The 16740-nt window shown below is 52.0% G+C and overlaps 1 protein-coding gene across 4 annotated transcripts in view; it reads left to right on the top strand.

Annotated features, from left to right (window-relative positions):
- The window catches only part of TESC (tescalcin), a 52019-nt gene that overhangs the window by 15226 nt on the left and 20053 nt on the right, over positions 1-16740 (top strand). For all 4 annotated transcript variants that reach the window (XM_078435754.2, XM_078435755.2, XM_060612410.2 and 1 more), the window contains exon 2: positions 9430-9499. In XM_078435754.2, coding sequence (XP_078291880.1) covers positions 9430-9499 — 70 coding nt within the window. The remainder of the gene's footprint in view (positions 1-9429; positions 9500-16740) is intronic.

The raw sequence follows: 16740 nt of genomic DNA, 5'->3' as shown, positions 1-16740 counted from the left end.
AGCTGTCAGCACAGAGCCCCATGTGGGGCTTGAACTCACGAACCCCGAGATCACGAACCGAGCCGAAGTCGGACGCCCAACCCACGGAGCCACCCAGGCGCCCCTGATTTTTTTTATTTAATTGGGGAAAGACTCACACAACCTAAAACTTCCCATAGTCACCATTTTTGAACCTACAGTTCGCTGGCTTAGTTAAGCGCATCCACGGTGTTGTGCGGCCATCAGTTCCAGGGCATCCTCACCGCCCCCCCCCCCCCCAAAAAAAAAAGAAACTTCGTGCCCATTAGCTGCCCCTGAAATCCCCCCGCGCACAGCCCGTGGCAACCACAAATCTGCTTTCTGAACCCGTGGACTCGCCTTTTTGGATGCTCCGTGTAAATGGCAGGCTACAGCGGTGGCCTTGGGTGCTTGGCATCCTGTTTTCAAGGTCGTCTGTGCTGCAGCAGGTGTCCGTGCTTCCTTCCTTTCTGTGGTGGGATGATGTCGGGCTGCGCAGAGCTACCCCGTTTGGTTCATCTGTCGACCACTTGATGCACGCTTGGGTGTCCCTACCCTCTGTGGATCGCGCATGGCGTGTCTGCGACTCTGATTGTTTTCCGGGGCGTGGACAGCTTCAGGAGGGTGGTGCTCTTGTGATCTCTGTATTCCGGGGGAGGCGGGGACAGTTTAGTGGGACGGGAAGCTGGGGACCGAGCCAGCAGCTCTTGGCAGAGATGTTGTTAGCTCACCTTTCTGTCTGGCCTGGCTCACCTCTGTATTTGGGGACTTTGGCTGGTGCTTGGGTTCAGTCCTGGCCGGTCTGTGAGGACATGGCAAGCAGGAGAGCTTTGGGGGCCCTGGAAGCCACTGAGACCTTCCCAGGGATGCCACTTGGCGTCCTGGGGCCTGCATCCAGGGCAGCACAGCTGGGGAGACGGGGAGGCAGGGTGGCTCCTGCAGAGCCCCTGGAGAGATCAGGTGCATAATGTCAGCCGCCCTTGTCCTTGCAACTGCGTTTTGAGACCCCCACCCCCACCCCCACCCCCGGACAGCTACACCAGCCGACCCCTCAACGGGTTCCCTGCATCCTGTCCTCTGCATCCACCCTGCATACTGTCACCAGGCACATGCGATCTTGTCCCTTCCCTTAGCGTCCTATGTAAACTCAGGGTGAGGTCTGAATGCTTGAGTTCAGTATGTGTGACTGCCGCTACTTACCTCCTTTCTCCGCTGTCCTCAGCCTGCCTTCTGCCTGGGCTGAAGAACCCGGGGCTTCCTGAGCTCTGCCCTCCCTGATCTGCCAGCCCTGCCCTCCCCTCCCCGGCCTGGCCCTCAGCCTTCAGGATCCCACAGGGCATCAGCTCCCTATGGGTGCTCCTTAGCAAGCTGACACCACGTTTCTTACCCTGGATCCCAGGGAGGTGACGTGTGTTTCCAGTAGATAAGGGCTCTGCTTGTGTCTGTACCCCCAGTATCTACCGGGCGCCCCAGTAAATGTCTCTTAGTGAACAGCATCCCTCAGATGGAGTCAGTCAGGTCTCCCCACACCCCTGGGAGCCAGCGTGGATTTGGGAAGGACCAAGTGCTATTTTAGGTGTCCTTTGCCACCAGACTCGGGCCCTTGGAGATACAGGCTCCAGTGATCCTGGCCACCCCATAGTGGGTGTGGTGAAGGCTGATGCTCGATCTCCTCCAGAGTCAGATGAGGGAGGCTGGGCCTCGTGACGGATTTCATGCCCCTTTTCTGGGTCTCCTGCCTCCACCCGGGCTCCTGCCTCCACCTCCTTGAGGGTTGTCTCTGACCTCCCGGTCTACGCGACCCTCCTCCTGCCCGGTGACCCCTTGCTCAGCACAGCGAGGCTGTAAGGTGGCTCCCACAGCCCGACAGGGGAGGCCAGGACCAGGCAGAAACCCCGTGTCCGCATCACTCCACATTCCTCTCGACCCCGAACCCCGGCAACCCCTTAATCTACTTTCTGTGGCGAGATTTGCCTACTCTGGACGTTTCACATACATGGAATCCTACGATACGTGGCTGCGTCCGGCTTCTCTCCTTGGCGTTATGTATTCAGGGTTCATGGATGTCGGAGCACGTGTCCACGCTTCGTTCCACTTGTGACCGAATCCTATGCCACTGTATGGACAGACCACGTTTTGTTTATAGTTTCATCTATCGTTGGACGTTTGCGTTGTTCCCTCTAGGCTATTGTGAACAGTGCCGCTGTGAACGCTCGTTTATGGGTTTATGTGTGGACGTGGTTTTCATGTATCTCGGGTACGTATTTGGGAGGAAGATTTCTGGATTACATAGTGAATCTAATTTATTGAGGATCCACGGAATTGTGTCCCACGGTGGCTGCACTGTGTGACATTCCCATCAGCAGCGCACGAGGATGTCAGTTTCTCCGCAGTCTCACCAGCGCTTGCTACTGTAGGTTTTATTTTTCATCCTAGCCATCAAAGTTGAAATTGAAGATTATACAAGGCATCTCTGATAATTACAGAAAAGTTAAGGGACCGATCAGCAAAGATAAGGGACAAGAGGAAGAGAGGGATGTCCTGTAAACCTGTAAACCTGCTTCCTGTAAACCTGGAAGCAATGTGCTATTTTGTTCATCCTTTCCTATTTTTTCCTGTGCACACAACTATATCATTACGGACTTTCATGGACGTGAGATCTTGTGGCCTGTTGGTTTTTCCCTGTAGCGATATCCCATGAAAATTTTTCTGTGTTCTAAATATTTTAAAAAAATTATTTTAATGTTTATCTTTGAGAGAGAGGGAGAGACAGAGTGTGAACGAGGGAGGAGCAGAGAGGGAGACAGAGACGGAATCCAAACCAGTCTCCAGGCTCTGAGCTGTCTGCACAGAGCCTAACACGGGGCTCAAACCCGGGGTCATGACTTGAGCTGAAATCGGATCCTTAACCAACTGAGCCACCCAGCCTCCCCTAAATATTTTTAAAATGTTTCTTAAGGCTCTGTAGTATACTGCCTTTGGGATGTACCCGTTTATTTATTTCAACCCGTTTCCTTATAGCTCACCACTTCCCCAATTTTAAAGTTTGCTTATTTACATATTTATAGATTTTTTTTTTTTTAAGTTTATTTTGAGAGAGAAAGAGCATGCAAACAGGGGAGGGGCAGATAAAGAGCGAGAGCACACGAGAATCCATAGCAGGCTCTGCACGAAGCCTGATGCAGGGCTGGTACCCGCTAACCATGAGATCGTGACCTGAGCTGAAATCAGGAATCAGATGCTTAAGCCACTGAACCACCCAGGTGTCCCATGAGTTTATTTATTTTGAGAGAGAGAGGGAGGGAGAGAGAGAGCGGGCACGTGCACAGGAGCAGGGGAGGGGGAGAGAGAGAATCCCAAGCAGGCTCCACGCTGTCAGTGCAGAGCCCGACGCTGGGCTCTGTCTCCCAGTTAGATCATGAGGTGAAGTCAAGAGTCATGTGCTTAACTGACTGAGCCACCCAGGTGACCCAGTTTTTTACTGTTTTAAACAGGTCAGGATGATGACGGTTACCTGTTTATCTCTGTACACTCGTCTCAGTTCCTCAGTATTTGTTCCTGGGATCAAGTTGCTGGTTAAAAGCACAGATACCAGCACTGTCCAGTGCAAATTATAATGCAAGGTGGAATAATTCTAAATGTTTACAGAAGCTACATATGTAATTCTACGTTTTCTAGTAGCCATGCTTTAAAAAAATTTTTGTAATGTTTATTTTTGAGGGAAAGCACGAGCGGGGGGGGGGGGGGGGGAGGGGCAGAGAGATGGGGAGACACAGAATCCGAAGCAGGATCCAGGCTCCGAGCCGACAGCACAGAGCCCGACGCGGGGCTCGAATTCACAGACCGCGAGATCGTGACCTGAGCCGAAGTCGGCCGCTTAACTGACTGAGCCACCCAGGCAGCGCCCCTGTAGTAGCCATGTTTAGAAAAGAAACAAGATACAGTTAATTTTAATATTTTACTTCTAAAATATTTCAGCGTATGACCAATATAAAAATTATGGAGACTGTGTGCATTCTTTTTTGTACTCAGTCTTTGGAAGCTGGTGTGTATTTTACACAATTTCATACCTCTGGTCCCAGCTTGGACTGCACGCGCGCGCGCGCACACACACACACACACACACACACACACACACACACAGATTGGGCCAGTTAAACTCCCACCAGCCTGTGGAAGGGTGTGACCTCAACCCTCAGGCTGAAATCTAAAACCAAAGATAACGAGGTCAACGTGCCAGGCACCCAAGTGACTCTGCCTCTTGTCTCCATGGCACCCGTGACCGCCTGGGGACCTGGAGAAGGGCTGAGGGAGGAGCAGGGAGACCAGAAGAGCTTCCGTCCTTGGAGCCCCCGAGGGCGCTCTGCACACAGGTGTAGGTGCCCACAGGACACGTCCTCTGGGGGACCCTGGGACCTGAGAGCGCGTGAGGTCTTCGGAAGTCAGTTCGTGAGGCCTAAGATGTTCCTTCTCCCAGTCCCTGAGCCCGGGGAGGCTTCCCCGAGTTGAGCTCCGAGCTCTTGGCTCAGGGGATTTGGGTGCCGAAGACAGGGGTCCAGAGATGGGAGGCTGTTTTCCTCATCCCTCTGCTTTCAGTCAGGCACGACAGGGAAGGGTGTGGGCACCCGTGCGTGCGCTTTGGATGCAGAATTCAGCCCTGGACAGTCAGCGCTCAATTGACGTGGACTGCTGTGGTTCCCAGGATTAGGCACGTAATTCATTTTCCTGATGGCGCTTTTGAGACGTAACACGTTCCCTACATCTCACCCATTCAAAGTGTACTCGGGTTTTAGTATAATCACAGGGCTGGGCGTCCCTCACGATCTAACTTTGGAACATTTTCCTCCCCTCCCCCCCGCCCTCCCCCAAGAGGCTCAGTACCTATCAGCATGACTCCCCATCCTTGCCTAGCCCCAGGCAAGCCCTGGTCTAGTTTGGATTTGCCTCCCTGAGCATCTCCTATAAGTGGATTCATGCAATGTTAGGAGCACACGTGTGGCTGCAATTTCTATGGTTATTTCTCGTCCGTGTGCTTTTGTTTTTTGTTTTTTTTGTTTTTGGGGGTTTTTTTGATCTGCGGTTGAGTGCTGGGCTGCCTTTGATCGGTAACCCACGAACATAAAACCGCACACATTCTGCCAGACAAACTGAGCTTAAATCCTGGGTCTCCCTTTCAAGTTTAGGGCCTGACCTTCAAGTCACCTAACGCCTCAGATCCTCAGTTTGCTCTTCTGGAAAATGGGAGCAGTCCTTCCATTATACGGTCATGGTAAGGGTTAAATAAGACCACGTGTGCCCAGGACGTGGTGCTCAGCTAACAGATGATTCATCAGTAGCAGTATTTTCGAGATCCCTCGGCTGTCCCATGTGCTACCGTATTGTGTGCCTAAAATATTCATTACATCACTAATAAATATGCATTGTGTATTAGAGGAAATTTAGAAGATATAGATGAATGAAACCAAAACAAAGCCTTTAATCCCTCTACGGAGAAAGACCATTGCTATTATTATTTTGGGGAAAGGGAGTCCGGATTTTCTTTCCTTACTTCTATACGTTTGTGTATATCTACATGTTTTCCCCAGCATGAGGTCATGCTATTTTTGTAGCAGGCGGTTGTGTTTTAAGTAAGGACCATGCCCAGTGTGGGGCTTGACCTCACAACCCCGAGACTGAGAGGGGCAGGCTCTGCCTGCTGAGCCAGCCAGGCGCCCCATAGCAAGCTGTTTTAAACATTTTTAAAGTTCATTTTGAGCGAGACACACACACACACACACACACACACACACACACACACACACACACACAGAATCCCAAGCAGGCTTTGCGTTGACAGGGCTCAAACTCAAAAACCACGAGATCATGACTTGAGCTGAAATCAAGAGTGGGGCCCTCAACTGAGCTACCCAGGCGGCCCTGACTTTTAAACATTCTCTGTGGAACGTATTTTCATGTCCGATATATAACTGTCACTTCTCAAAAGCAGCTTGCTTTTTTTTTTTTTTTTTTTTAATTGACTAAGCCTTCCATAAAATATTTGACCAATCTGCTTTGGGTGAGCACTTAGGTCGAGTCCATTTTTTAAGCTGTTAAGAATCCACGGGTGGACACATTTATGTATTTGTCTTTTGTACTCGTTGGATTTATTTTTTCCTGCCAGGTAGAATCACTGAAATTTTCAGGTAAACCTTTTATCGTAATATCAGGTACAGAAAAGTACATCACCCGTGAGCATAGAGTTCCATGTCCTTGCTGAGCACACGTGTGTGTAACCTGAACCTGGATGAAGAAATAGAATATTCCCACTACCCAGAGGTGCCCCTCATGCCCCATTCAAATCACTACTCCCCGTTCGGGGGCAACCACTATTCTGGCTTCTCTTTTTTAAAAAAATAAGACAACATCATCATCATTTTTATTATATTTTTTAAAGTCTTTTTTTTTCTTTTATAGAGTGCATGAGTGGGGGGGGTGGAGACAGACAGAGAGAGAGAGAGAGAGAGAGAGAATGAGAATCTCCAGCAGGCCCCATGCTCATGTGGAACCTGACGTGGGGCTTGCTCCCATGACCCTGGGATCATGACCCGAGCCGATATCAAGGGTCGGACACTCCACTCTCTGTGCCACCCAGGCACCACCTTGTCATTGCTATTACCAGACAAGTTTTAGATAGGTTCATAGCAAAATTCAAAGGAAGTTAGTTTTCGCCTATGCCCTCACCCTGACACGTGCCATAGCCTCCCGCCTTATCCGTGGCCCCCACCAGTGTGGTACGTTTCATACAGTCGATGAACCTGTATCGACACTTCATTATCGCCTGGAGTCCATTGTTCACATTAGGGTTCACCTGTGGTGGTGCACCTTCTGCAGGTCTGGACGTATGTTCAGCGACATGTGTCCGTCATGATGGGACCCACAGGATAGTTTAACTGCCCCGGAAACCCTCTGTGCTCTGCCCGTTCATTCCTCATCCCCAGACTCGGACACGGAGACCTTTCTCGTGCCTTCACGGTTTTGCCTTTTCCAGGAGGTCCTATAGCAGAATCTTACAGTGCGCGGCCTTTCCATCCCGACTTCTAACCCTACAGAGGACTTTTTACCCGTTTTCGAGCTCCATTTAAATGGAATCCTAACGTACTTGCTCTTTGGCATCTGACTTCTTTTCCTTGATTTTATGTTTCTGAAGCTCACCCAGGTTATGGCACGCACCGACTGCTCGTTTTCCTTGCTGTATACTATTCCATTGCTTGAGTAGACTGCACCTCAACACTTGATTCTGCTACTGTCGGGCATTTGGATAGGTTCCAGTCTAGGGCTGTTGGAACCGCACTGCTGTGAACCTCTCCTTCTTTCTGTACCTCTTCTGACGAGCGCAAGGGTGCGTTTCTGTTGGGTGTGTGCCCAGGACTGCAATCGCTCAGCCCTGTGGAGTATTCGGATGTCCTTGCTGATACACACATGATAGGAATGGCCATGTCCTCCTCCAGAAAGGTGGTTATTGCCCCTCACGGTCATCCCACTTTTCCAAGAGTCAGTTTCTACATCTGTAATGGGAATACAGCCCTATCCCAGGGTGCCGTGGGGAACAGGTGCACTGATGTGTGGAGATGCGCCTCTGGTACACGGAGAACCCTTCACAGCTGTTGGCCGTCCTGAGGGGTATTTCCTCACCAACAGCTTCTAGGGAGGCTGGAGAATTCTGAGCTATAGATTCTTTTTTTTTCAAATACTTATTTACTTTGGGAAGAGCACAAGCAGGGGAGGGGCAGAGAGAGGGGGACAGAGGATCTGCAGCAGGCTCTGCGCAGACAGCAGTGAGCCTGATGTGGGGCTCGAATTCACAAACCGTGAGATCATGACTTGGGCGGAAGTCAGACGCTCAACTGACTGAGCCACCCAGGAGCCCTTGAGCTACGTGTTCTTAAAGTGATACAACCTGAGCCTGAGACCCCCCCCACCCCCACCCCCCCCAAAAAAAGATGAGGAGGACACCTGGCTAGCTCAGCCGGTGGAGCATGTGACTCTTGATCTGGGGGTTGTAGTTTGAGCCCTGCATTGGGTATAGAGATTACTTAGATTACTTAAAAAGGGGGTGCCTAGGTGGCTCAGTTGGCTGAGTGTCTGACTCTTGATTTCGGCTCAGGTCATGATCCCAGGGTCGTGGGATCGAGCCCCACCTTGGGCTCCGTGCTGAGCGTGGAGACTGCTTGGGATTCTCTCTCCCTCTGCCCCTTTCCCCCCTCGTGCGCACACACACACACACACACACACACACACACACTCACTCTCTCTCTCTCTCTCTCTCTCTCTCTCTCTCTCTAAAATAAACATTTTTTTTTCTTGTAATACTTGAAAAAAAAGCAACAGCAAATGAGATGACCAGCTGGTCCCAGAAATTAGCTGTCTCTGGAACAAGAAAAGACATAATAGGGCATGGGAAATGCCGGGAGGAGCCGGGGGGAGGGGGGATGGCTGTTTGGAAAGTTTTGCCCGAACCGTGTATATTCCCCGGGAACCGGCCCTCAAGGCCTTGGAGCACCAGGATATGTGGGCAGGCAGGCGATACCGAGTGAAGGCAGGTTGAAGGCGGGGTCAGGACATGGACCCCACTCCACCAGTCACCGGTCGTGCGGTCTCGAGTGCTCTGAGCTGCAGTTTGCAAATCATCCCACAGAGAAAAGCACATCTGCTCCCTTATGCAGGATGTGTCGTGGATGAGGGGAGACAATGCAGGTCCGGGTGTCATACTGTGTGCTTCATAAAACAGGCCCTCGTGGGGGTGGAGCCCTTATGAAACCCGGAATGTGCAAGGCCCCGTCTTACTGGGGAAGACACAGCGGCCCGCCAGCCCGAAATGGTAATTACGAAAAACTGTACTTAAGGTTTTCTAGAAGTACTGGGAAGATCTAAATACACCCTCTACAGCGCAATGATCAAAATTCTCTTTCTTCTCTTTCCAATCCCCTTGCTGCACCAGATTCTCCTTCCGCGTCCTACTACGTGTCTCCCAAGTGACTTCCAGCAGCAGCCCGAACCCCTTTGCCCTGCCATGCCCCTCTGTCTCTCCGTACGTGACCGTATGAAGCCCCTTGCTCCTGCTCCCCCTGTCTTCGGGAGCAGGAGGGGAAGAAGTCACACGGATGTGATCCCTTTAGGGGGAAGGGGGAAATGAGCCGGTTCACTTTCGTGCTGTCCCGGCAGCTGCCGTTGGTAGCACAAGCTGTCTTGCCGGGGGATCGGAGGTAATGACCCCAGGGGTGCACTGCCAGGAAGAATGGGACGCCCTTTGTCGGTTTCTTCGTCTGGTGGTGGTCGGTGTTGCCCGCCTGGGAAGTGTGGGAGAATGTCACCAGCCTCCTGCTGGTGGCTCAAGTTCAGCGGTCAGTGATGTCTTCTCTCTCTCTTTCTCTCCCTCCCTCCCCTGTTTCCCAGTCTCCTCAGACCAGATCGAGCAGCTCCACCGGAGGTTTAAGCAGCTGAGTGGAGACCAGCCCACCATTCGGTAAGATCTGCAGTTGGGTTTGGGCCTTGGGCAGCTCCATGGCCCTTGAGGATTTCTCTTCTCTCTCTTTCCCTGAGTTCAGCATGACTCTGGAAGAGCCCCTGGGTGGCCCCATTTCCTGTGGCAAACTTGCAGTTGTCATTCTTTTGGTCCCTCTAGATAAGATGTGTTCTAGAGCCATACTTGTTGGGATCAGGAATGTCTGTCTAGAGTGAAGACAGGGGGCCAGTCAGCCACATGTACCCTGCCCTGGCTTCCTCAAATGGGACATGCTCCTGGCCTCTGTGCTTAGAATCTCAGGTATACGTAACTTGAAGACCTCGTTGAAGGTCTTTTCACTCTGCTTCCTCTCTGTTGTTAGTTCCGGCCTCAGGCAAGATGGCGGGCAGCAGACTGATTTCTTGACAGAAGTCAGACTGGCCATCCTACATTGCCTTTAAAAAAGTTTTTTTTAATGTTTGTTTATTTTTGAGAGACAGAGCGTGAGTGGGGGAGGGGCAGAGAGAGAGGGAGACACAGAATCCGAAGCAGGCACCAGGCTCTGAGCTGTCAGCACAGAGCCCGGCGCAGGGCTTGAACTCATAGACCGTGAGATCATGACCTGAGCTGAAGTCAGATGCTTACCCGACTGAGCCACCCAGGTGCCCCCCTACATTGCATGTTTAATGTTAATCTTTTAGAAGCTGGGTAGGTTCATTCTCTTTTTTTTTTTTTTTTTTAATTTGTTTTTAAGTTTATTTTTGACAGAGTACGAGCATGAGCTGGGGAGGGGCAGAGAGAGAGGGAGACACAGAATGTGAAGCAGGCTCCACACTATGAACTGTCAGCACGGAGCCCGACGCGGGGCTCGAACTCACAGACTGTGAGATCATGACCTGGGCCGAAGTCAGACGCCCAACCGACTGAGCCACCCAGGTGCCCCAGGTTATTTCTTTATGAGGAGGAATGCCCTAAACTGTCCTCCTTACCCCAAGAGAGAGTGTGTTCAGTCTTCCATGCTGGTTGAGTTCTATAGAGCTAGGTTAGTGAGCGATCCTAGTTAGCATGTTTGGTCGTTGCACAGTTGGGGAGGAAGCTTCGAGTTGAAGTGTAGCAAGCGGGGTCCCCGACGCACAGTAAACAGCGTTCTACCACAGACTTTCAAACAGATGGAGTTTCCTAAAATAAATATGCAAGGTCTTCAGGTTACAGTCTTTGAACTTCCAACATTTAATAATACTTAATAATAATTTAAGAATATTAAAAATATTAAAATTTAAAAATAATAATAACTTTTAATAACCCAGGGAAACGTCCTTTTTCTTAGCCAACAGACTAAAATTTCACCTAAGCTTTATGGAAATTGACAGAAACAATAATCACTTTCCTTGGTCTGTCTAAACAAAAGCATGTTGTCGATCCCACACGTCATGTTTTCAAAGCATCCGTTTCCAGAGCTTAGATTCTGGTGATCTCTTGGTTCCTGTGGCCTCCTGTCTCAGTTTGATTGTATCCAAGGCAGAATTAAAGCCAGTTAGGAGTGTTGTGGTCAATTCTGTCCGTGACACCTGGGTAAGCCCCGTGAAGGAGAGGGAGTGAGCCCAGGGGAAAGTCACCTGGCTTCTCATCGGCTCCGAGAGTGTTCCATGTCCGAGTCGGAGCCGGTCACCGTGGCCAGGGCTAGAGATGCAAATTGGTTTTTCCCAGAGCAGTGACAGAGCGGGGCTGGGCCATCAGCCAGGGTGGAGACTGGAGTGCTTTCCCAGGGCCGGGTGGGCACACCTTGGCCGGACACCTGGGAGTCTAAGGAGAGGCCGCGTCTGTGCACCTGGATGTTGGAACCTGGAAGTGTCAAGGGCACCCCTCTTCCTTCGGGAGCTTCTGGGCATGTGCTCTGTACGAGGTGCTTGGTACCTGTGCTGCTGGATGCAGCCTACCGTGGGTGGCGTGTGAAGGCGGGGCCCCCTTTCTCAAGATAGTCTTCCAGTAAGCCCCGGAAGAAGCTGCTCTAGTCGGGGGTCTCTGGGTCTTGCCTCTTGAGAGGTTGTAAGTTCCCGTGCCGCGTGTGTTTAATTTCCAGACTTGGGGGAAACAGAGGCAAAAACCCAGACTTGAGAAACCGTTTGCATCGGCCTCCTGTATAGGAGGGGCTGTGTGTGTTTGCGTTAGTTGCTCTCTGTCTCTGAGCCGCCGTCCTCATCCGTAAAGTGATTTGGGTGCGGAACGTAAGCAGGTACCATGCGGGAAGATCCCACTTTGAGCAGGTTGGGCAGCCCGGCTGCCATCCTCCCCACGGTGGGTGAGGTCTCGGGGACCCACCCTGAGATGCCTGTTAGCAGATGTCTGACCGTGGGGCGGGAGTGGAGGCGGGGAGCACAGGTGCTGTGTGGGGAGGGGGCTGTGAGGCCCTCGGAGCCCCTCCCACTTCGAGGTTCTAGCATCCGAGCCCGGTGTCGCCCAGCGGCCCCTCCGGGGCCTCTGCGAGGACGAACTGAAACACTGTGACCTGCACACATTCTTTCCCAGCTTGAGCGTGTGCGTGGATCACTCGAGAATGTTCCTAATGCAGGCTCGGCCTCAGCAGGTGGGTGGGGCCTGAGACTCTGCATTTCACTGGGGGTCGCAGGGCCCCCAGGGGCCAGCACGGTGCCCCGGGGCACAGTTAAGTGCTCACTCAGCAAATGCAGCTGCCTTTCTCTCTGCCACTGACCAGCTCTCCCGCCCCCTGGCCTCAGACGTCAGTCTGTGTGGTATTCCCAACCTCCTCCACTCCCCTCAGGCCCGTGGCCTCCCTCCCTTGCCTCACATCCCTCTGACTAAACCCGTCCCGGCTGTTGGGCCTTAGCAGCGTTTCTCCAGCCAAGTCTGCCTGGACGATGCCCCTGACCCAGTCAGCGCCCCGTCAGGCTCCCTGGGCCCCGCACATCTCTGTAGCCGCATGGGGTGACTCCAGTTCGCCTCCCGGTGAGACGCCGGCTGTGAATGTGTGTGTGAATCACCTGGGAGCCTGGTTCAAAGGCAGGATTTGATTCACGGGTCTGGAGCCGGGCCTGAGACTCTGCATTTCCAACAAGCATGAGTGGTCGTGGGCAGGTCGGCCTCCCCAGCACGGAGGATGGTGCCCAGTGGGCCCCCCGGGTTCTATGGGTGGAGGCTGCACCCTCTCAGGCACGGAGACTCCTACCTCCCACTCGTGGGCTAGGCCAGGGCGTGGGAATACGAGCCCTCGGCTCTGCCTGCCCACCCCCAGGACCACCGCACACCTCACCCTTTGCGCATCTGCCGAGACCCAGTGAGCAGCCCTTGCTCCAGCTTTGGGGGCTCCCCTGTGCCTTTAAGGTGACATCCGTACTCTAGCTGGGGTCCGCCAAGGTCTTTAGATGCTGGCTTTTGCTTTGCTGAGGTCTCAGTGTGGACACCACGTCCTGCAGGATAACCCCCCTACCTCCTGTCCTCCCATGGCCTCCTCCTGGGGGTGCCCCAACCTGCCACTTACAGAATTGCAACTGTGCCCCTAATAGACAGCTGGCCCCGTGCAGGGCGGGAACTGGGGCTTTGTTTCTTGGGCCTAGTGCTCAGTTCAGGGCTGGTAACGTTCTAGATGCTCGGGGGTACAACTGGCGGGTTGAACGAACAAATGAATGAATGAATGAATGAATGAGACCAAAGTAATGAGGCAAAAGTGAGTATAAGAACTACCAAAATTCTTTAAAATCGTTTTTAATGTTTATTTTTGAGAGAGGGAGGGAGGGGAGAGAGAGACAGAATCTGAAGCAGGGTCCAGGCTCTGAGCTGTCAGCCCAGAGCCCAATGTGGGGCTCAAACTCATGAACTCAAGATCGGAGGCTTAACCAACTGAGCCACCCAGGCACCCCAGGACTACCAAAGTTCTCTTTATACGCCATGAAGCATGGTGTACGTGAGACCCGTTGTTGTTAATACTGTTTCCCTCCAGAGGGTGTACATATTCCCGGGAATGAATTTATCTGGGGCCTGGCTCATAGGAACTGCTCACCGATGTAAGCTGTTATTATCTGAGCATGTTACTTGAGCCTCATAAAAACCCCACAGGAAGCAGTGGTAGGAACACCTGTTCTCCCCATTTTACAGACGGGAGGCTCAGAGAGGTCGTGTACCTGTGCCTGAGTCACACAGCTCGTAAGTGGAGGAGCTCAGTGCTGAGATGCCTCTGTAAGGAAGTTGTGGACATTTCTTGCGAGTGGTCTCGGGACCTCAGTCACCCTCGTCTGCCGTCTGAGGACCCTTACCATCCCGCGGTGGGCATGTATAATTCCCACCACCAAAGCCCCTGCTCCCTAATTTCCTAGTCTCTGCTGGGAGGGTAGCGTCAGCCGCACATGGTGACAGCCCTGCCCAGCAGGAAGGAGGTGACAGGCCACAGTGTTCTATGCAAACAGGCCTGCCTGAAAAGCCCCTCCCAGACCCACTTTGCCTGATCCTAATCTGTCTCTCAGGACCCGGAAAAGGGTGATTGGGCAGGTTTTCGGTCCCGCGGGCTTTCCTGCCCACCCTCCTAGGGCAGAAGGATGAGCAGCCCTGGGCTGTGATCTGGTCCCTAGCACCATCCCCACACTGCCAGGGGGTTCCCGAGTGACCCTAGGGGGGGCCTCTCTGATACCTGGGCACACCTGGGGGGCTGTGGACTATGCTGCGGTTTCAGAGTAGGGAAAGGAGCTTTTGCTTCCTTAGGGTTGAGTTTGGTGAAAGGCACTGACTGGGGTCCGCTGGGCGAGGCCCCCAGCACCGCAGTCTCTGAGGGGTGTGGGAGGCAGCACCCTTTGCCCCTGCCTCTCAGAAAATGAAGGTGCCCGAGAGCCTAGGATCCCATGGGGCAGGGGTTGGGGGAGGAGGGGAAAATACCTCCAGTGCAAAAGGCCCCTTAAAAGTGGCCATTTACACCTGAAGGCTTTAAACATAGACCTGATAAGTTTTGTAAGTTGCATTAAAAAATGAAGAGGGGCTCAGGTCATGATCTCCACGGTTCGTGGGTTCGACTCTGCGTGGATAGTGGGGAGCCTGCTTGGGATTCTCGCTCTCCCTCTCTCTCTGCCCCTCCCCCACTTGCTCTCTTTCAAAATAAATAAACTTAAAAAAATATAAAATTTTATTAATGAAGAATTGAGTTTCTGAATTTGTGACTTTGATAAGTTGTATATAGCTTAAAAAAAAAAAATCAAAACCGAGTAAAAACTGCCAAAACGGATTTAATGTTAACCCACCATTTTCCTATCCATGTTTGGTTGGTCTCCTCTCCTTCTAAAAATTATCCTAGGATGTGCAGGGATGGCCTCACCCCTGAGGCCTCAAAGCTGATGTGTCAGGACTCCCGCTCTGTGTGTGTGTGTGTGTGTGTGTGTGTGTGTGTCTTACAAAGCCCAGCATCTGATTTAAAAAACAAAAATTCGGGGCACCTGGGTGGCTCAGTCGGTTGGGCATCCAGCTTCGGCTCCGTTCATGATCTCAGGGTCTGTGTGTTCGAGCCCCACATCGGGCTCTGTGCTGTCAGTTCTGAGCCTGGAGCCTGCTTTGGATTCTGTGTCTCCTTCTCTCTCTGCCCCTCCCCTACTCACATCTGTCTCTATCAAAAAAATGAATAAATGTTTAAAAAAATTTTTTAAAACAAAAATTCATAATGCTGCATTATTTTTCTTTAAGGGCCCCCCAAAACCTGAATCCACCCTGACCACAAAGCACTGAGCTCCATGGCCTCTTGGAGAAATGCTTGAGTAGAAAATGGTCATGTGACACATCGAGTACCAATCCTATGCAGAGACTTCTGTCCTCAAAACGTTTTCTTCTTCTAGCAGGGAAGCCCCTCCCCAAGGAAACCCATGAACAGATCCGGATTGCAGGTAGTGAGGAAAATACAATAATTGCTGCGTGCACTTTTTCTTTCTGAAGTCGGGCCACTCGACTGGTGAATGTCTTAAACAGCAAATTTGACTTCCTGAGAGCTCCCGCGGCAGGCTCTCGAAGCCCCAGAAATAGACGCTGTGCCATACGTCAGACATCGTGCTGCAGGCCGGTAGGAGGGCTGATTAGGTAAAGCCACACCGCAAAAATATTTGTAGATTCACCAGGCCCCCGAGTGTGGAGTGAGTCGTGGCGTGAACGGAACCACGGACATACGAGGCGAAGGCGGGGAGCGGTGTTCGTTGTTCGTCACCAAAGCATACGGCAGCCTTCGGACAGGCTGCCCGCCAGGGCACCGATAAAGCCCTGACTCCGCGTCCTGTTTTGCATCCCCCGGCGGCACTCACCCCGGCTCTGTCGAGTTAAAGGTCTGCTCACAGTCAAGTGCGTACGTAGGAGCCCCAGCTGCCGTTAGCTGAGGGCTGGCATGTGCCGGGCACGGGGCTGAATGGCCACACGTGGGGTCCTAGGGGTCTCAGGGAGCCTGTGAAGTTCACACCATTATCCCATCTTCCAGATTGAGAAACTGAGGCTAAAGAGGATAAGGTCAGCCAGCAGGGCTGGGGTTCAGAGGCAGAGCTGGAGGCCCCCAAATAGTTTCCTATTTAAAATTTGTATCTTGTAGGGACACCTAGGTGGCTCAGTTGGTTGGGCGTCCTAGCCTTGGTTTCAGCTCAGGTCATGAGCTCACAGTGTTGTGAGATGAAGCCGCGCATCTGGCTCTGTGCTGGCGGCTCAGAGCCTGGAGTCTGCTTCCATTTCTGTGTCTCCCTCTCTCTGTTCCTCCCCCACTCGCACTCTGTCTCACTCTCTCAAAAATAAGCAAACATTAAAAAAAAAAAAATGTTTAAAGCTGTATCTTTTGATGGGTTTACTTAGGGAGGGTGTTCCCTGCTTAGAAGAAAAGCCAGAGCCTACAGTGATCATACTGCATTCGTCTAAAGTAAGCCATTTTAATCTAGTAGCTTTGCTTTTAACTTGTCAAATAGCTAGAAATTTCCTTTTTTTTCTTTCTTTAAGTACTCACAACAGTGAAGAGTTGAGGCCCTGCCTTCATCCTCAGGCCATTTTGCTGTCAGTGTTTAACAGGTTCCGGGAGTTAACGCATCTTCCCTTTAAGGCTTCGGCTTGGATGGCGCATGTTCATCTGAAAGAGAAGAGCCCACAGTTGCTTGTAAAACTCCCCAGGCCACAGTGGGCACAAGCGGGCCCGCTCTCCTGTCTGTTCAGGTGACCCGGAGAGCCGTGCAGGGGTCCCTTCAGTGTGAGGGGTGCAAGGTGTCCCTGAAACAGGACGAAGCTTTCTAAATGGACCCGAATAATTCGCA

The sequence above is a fragment of the Panthera onca genome, chromosome D3 (genome assembly GCF_046562875.1).
Source record: "Panthera onca isolate mPanOnc1 chromosome D3, mPanOnc1 haplotype 2, whole genome shotgun sequence".
NCBI lineage: Eukaryota > Metazoa > Chordata > Mammalia > Carnivora > Felidae > Panthera > Panthera onca.
Note: the sequence above shows the minus strand (reverse complement) of the source record. Positions and strands in the feature narration are given on the sequence as shown.